General features: G+C 35.9%; 1 protein-coding gene across 1 annotated transcript in view; it reads left to right on the plus strand.

Moving 5' to 3' along the window:
- The window catches only part of lrp8 (low density lipoprotein receptor-related protein 8, apolipoprotein e receptor), a 208051-nt gene that overhangs the window by 145098 nt on the left and 57858 nt on the right, over window positions 1–5095 (plus strand). Inside the window, exon 5 of the mRNA XM_016491453.1 lies at window positions 3898–4281. Coding sequence (XP_016346939.1) covers window positions 3898–4281 — 384 coding nt within the window. The remainder of the gene's footprint in view (window positions 1–3897; window positions 4282–5095) is intronic.

A 5095-nucleotide genomic window follows, 5' to 3' on the forward strand; every position in this document is an offset into this window, starting at 1 on the left:
CACCGATTTGAATCGTCACATATTTGAATCGATTTTCAACCGGCTTGCGGTTAATCGTTACATCCCTACTTAGAAATCATGAAATGTTTTGGAAAGTTGAAATATCCGGCAGTGTGGCATGCATCAACAGGTATTTAAAAGTTTTCTTTTTTAATGCAGTTATGAATGCAGGTTTTCTGTCCTTGTGTTGATTGAGAGACAAATGTAATATTTGACAGGAACTAACTGTTGTATAATACGTGATACAACATATGTGTGATATAACAACAATGTCATATAACAACTGTACGTGTTAATGTTATATATTAGGGATGCACCGATACCACTTTTTCCAGTACTCGCCCGATACCGATACTTTTATTTTTGGTACTTGTCGAAGCTATACGGGCAGTACTGAATGTTTAACATTATATTCATTGCATACATATACTTCGTAGTAGACATCCTTAACTCCTTTCTGCTGTCTGTTGTTCTGTTGTCGGTGTTTCTTTGTCTGAATATGGCACTTATCACATGCTGTGTGGTATCGGCGTTTGGTATCGGGGCATTTTAACGAGTACGAGTACGAGTACAGGAGACCAGTATCGGGCCCGATACCGATACCAGTATCGGTATCGGTGCATCCCTATTATATATTATACAACAGTTAGTTCCGGTCAAATATTCTGTGCAGTCTCTCAATTAACACAAGGACAGAAAAGCTGCATGTAATTCTTTCACATTCAGATCTGCTATATATTTTTCAGCTCTCTGTTGTTTGCTTGTGTGGTTCAAGGCCACAGAGATCTTGTTAATGTAAAGCCCTATCTACTACCTGTCTGTTGTTGGCCTGGGGAATGAGTATTTGACATTGGTCAGTGGAATTCAATTGACCTGCTTTGAGCTTTTCCTTTGCGCTCTTTTAAAATCCATTCACTGTTGTGCCTGACCTCTAAACGAGATAGCATCAAAATCCACACAGCAGAGATATATCAGCAGCCTTTGAATGACAAAGTCAATCTGGCCCAGAGCTGCATGTGTTTGCTACTCTTTTATTCGTCTGTAGCATTGCAAAAGGTAGAAATCCACCTAATCTAAACGGTTTTTAAAGAACCAGATCGATTTGTTTGTCTGTTTATTTCAATACTGAGATTCAGGCAATTGTTTGGTCCAAAGCATTAGTTAGTAAAAAAAATCAAAAATATTAGCCAAAACCTTAGCATTGTAACTTTTTTGATAGCAGTTGTGGTCAGTTTTATGAAAGTATATTTATGTTGTAATATTCATGTGATTATACTTAGAAATTACATTTTTACATTTTCTGAAGAACATTTTAGTCCTTGTCCATAAAAAAAGCTAAAGATGCTAAATGTTAAATAGTTTTCAGAGGTATGTGGGTGCTCACTCTTAAAAAATTAACCGTGGGTTTATTAAAGTAAAAGTGTAGTAACCATGTTTTTTTTTTTTGTTTTGTTTTGTTTTTTGGCGGTTAAAATTTATATAACCACAGTTTTTCTACAAATACAAATACTAGTTAAACTATGGTTAGTGTAGCCATGGTTAATTTGTGGTTACCATGATTTAAATACAATAACCATGTTATTTTTGGTTTCATTTGTAGTAAAACCATGGTTAATTTTCATAAAGGAAGGTGTTCTGGGTGTTTTCTTTAGTTGCAGTTTCTAGGATGTTCTTGTTGGTTGTTGGGATATTTTGGGTGGTTGCTTACTTGCCCAAGTAAACAACCCTATTAATGCCCCTAGAAATGGCTCTGGACCCTTCTTCAATGTAACACTTAGCAAGCACCGCTAATCAATGTTTTGTGTAGATTTTATTTAGTATGTGAAAATATTTTATACATCCAATTCACACCTTCTGCAAGTGTATAGAGCTGGATGATTTGATTTTCATTCCAGCTGGAATGTGACAGTGGTATATGATAAAGCTGTCCATGTTTGTTCAGTTCCTCTCTGAGAGGATGTTGTTTTAGGCTGCTGTCTACATCCCTCAAGAGAAAAGAAGGGTCAGCCAATCCAATCTCCCCCTGCTTAGAGCAAACGCAACCTTCCTTCCACACAAAAAAGATCCAATCACGTTACTTTCTTTTAAGAACATGCTACATTTGTTGGCTGCCTTGATCTTGAGCATTGAGAAATGTAGCAGCTAGATAATATCTACATATTCCAGAAGATGTTATTCCACCTTTCCCCTCAGCTGTTCGATGGTCATTGAAGAAACCTTTGAGTGGTTTTTAGATGCTTGTTGGCTAATCAGCTTTGCAAAAACACAATTAGCATCATATCTCATTGAGCATTATTGTAATTGACTTCAAAAGCAACTAGCGTAGGTGGCAGAAATGTGAAATACAGATCAGCTAAAGTACAATAAACAACAAGAATGACCTTTCTGTGAGCAACATTGATTTTAAATCCGGCAATACAATTTTGATAATGTCACCGTTTTGACGGTAAAAGTGTTTTATGAGCCCTAGCTGCTCTTTACAAATAGTTTGCATATTTACAGGTTTATTGACGCGAAGTCACAAAAAGTCAGGATCGATTTCTCTCATATCCCATCCGTTCAAACATGCTCACACCCGATCACATGCTCGTAAGCCATTTCAAATCCTTTTACAAAACTAGTCTCCGTGAATGTAATACCCAGTCGCCTTACAGCTCTTCAGGACGGTTATTCCGGTGGGGTGGGTGACCCCATTAAAGAATGGACAGGCGTTTACTACAGCACAGTTAAGCCCATTTAGGGTCTGCTGCCACTGTGGGGCTGAAGTTTGAATCTCAGGTCATCTACAGCACAGTTGAATCAGTGAGGTCACGGAGCTCACATCAGCACAGAATAGCTCAGAGCTCATGCTGCATTTGCCATAAATTTCCAGTGAGAAGTGTGGTTCAGTCATTTTACTGTAATGGTACCTCATTGGTTTGGTGATGTGACATCATTAAACAGAAACCCATAGTCATCTTTTTTCCCCAAACTGATTTAGAAGTTTGATTAAAGGGATTTTTTCAAAATAATTTTACAAAATGTTCTATTGAATAAATAATTATAATTTATAATCATTTTTACAAGGTAATTTAACATGACTAAATTATCATCATTTAAAAATGTTTAATTACATTCTACAAAATTATATTTTACATTACATTTTAATATATATTACAAATAAATTGGAGTTAGGGTTGCATGGTTTGACAGTTTTCATTTGAAATTATAAGGCTATAAAACAACAAATATCATTTTTTTTTTTTAAAGAGAATTTGATATGATATTTCTACAAATATCCACTTTTCAATTATTAGTTGTTAATTATTCAAAATCGTGATATCAGGGTTGACATTTTAAGATCGCTGACAAATACAAAACATAAGGGAAAAAAAATATTATAAAAGGAGACTTGTTTGTTTTTGTCCTTTATGATTTTACTTCCTGGATGATGAAAAAGTCATTATTAATCAGGGTTCCCTTTTTTTTCAGTTCATTGCAAAAAGGAGAACATATGGGAACCGAGTTGATGCCTAACCTGACGACTTCAAGTCTTTTCAATAATACATTTTAAAATAAAATCTAAATATGTACAATGACAAGAAGATAAGAACAATGACAAAATGACAAAAAATGACAATTGTGCTTATATAGCACAAAAAAGTTGGAAACACAGGAGACAAAATATGCTTGTGATGAATTATAAAAAAGAAAAAATAAATGGAAACGGGAAACAAACAAAAAAAATAAAAAAAGTTCAGATGTCTTAAAATGTGTCTATATGTCTATATTAACATGCAATAGTTAAAGGTTCAGCTATCAACTATTTATTGTTCAAGTAATTTTTTTACATACTGTTTATGTATTTGAGGGACTTTAAGACTCTGTGTTAATAAAGAACATTCTTCATTTTTCCAGATGCCAAGGCTTGCCCTGCTAAAGAGTTCCAGTGCCATAATCGTCTGTGCGTGGCTCCCACGTTCGTCTGTGACGGGGATGATGACTGCGGCGACGGCAGCGATGAGGAGAAGTGCACGGCAGCCACCGCCAGCACCTGTGGGCCACATGAGTTTCGCTGTAATGACTCAGAGTGTATCCCAGCGCCGTGGAGCTGCGACGGAGACCCCGACTGCAGAGACAAGTCGGACGAATCTCTGGAGCGTTGCAGCCGCAGGACGGAGCCTCAAAAAACCCACTGCACTGCGGGAGAGTTCCGGTGCAGGAGTGGAGAATGTATTCACCTCAACTGGAAATGCGACGGAGATGTAGACTGCAAGGACAAGTCTGATGAGGCCAACTGTCGTAAGTGTTTAAGAAGACTAATATTTTTAACATACTGATCAGAGTTAACATTCTCAAGCACATTTCCTAAGGTATTTACATTGGAGAGGCTTGCTGTGTGGTGAATGAGTTAATTAAATGAATTAATAATCAGTTTTACCACTTGGCTGCATTACATGCTCTTTTTAATGCTGCATGCATGCTGTTCTTGTCATTATAGTCTTTCTAAATTACTGTCACGTCCAACTTAAGGAAAGCAGTAAAGCACATGGTGTATTCATGGAAAATGTTGTTCATTTAGAATCAGTCCCTTATTGTCTGTTCCTCCTTATTCTGTTAACACAAATGCATTGCATGCATGCCAACATAAATTAACTTGATTTTGTTGATCTGTAGTCGTACAAGGTCAGTGTATCAATTTTGCTGACTATGATAAAATAATAAAACATACTCAAAATACTAGAAGAAAATATGCTCTAAATACAAAATATACTCTAAATTATACTCTAAATCTATTCAAATTCATTTGAATTCCATCTGTTACAGTATATATAATTAGAGCTGTCTAATTTTGAAATGTAATTTAGTAATCTTAGTACCAGGGCTGGACTGGGACAAAAAATCGGCCCTGTCATTTTTTGGTCCAGGTGGCCCATCACCACTTCGATATATATATATATATATAGAGAGAGAGAGAGAGAGAGAGAGAGATATATTAGATATAGATAGATAGATAGATAGATACACACACACTATACCAGTCAAAAGTTTTTGAACAGTAAAATTTTTAATGTTTTTTAAAGAATTCTCTTCTGCTCACCAAGCCTGCATTTAT

Source organism: Sinocyclocheilus anshuiensis, unplaced genomic scaffold (assembly GCF_001515605.1).
Source record: "Sinocyclocheilus anshuiensis isolate Anshui unplaced genomic scaffold, SAMN03320099.WGS_v1.1 scaffold70, whole genome shotgun sequence".
Lineage (NCBI taxonomy): Eukaryota > Metazoa > Chordata > Actinopteri > Cypriniformes > Cyprinidae > Sinocyclocheilus > Sinocyclocheilus anshuiensis.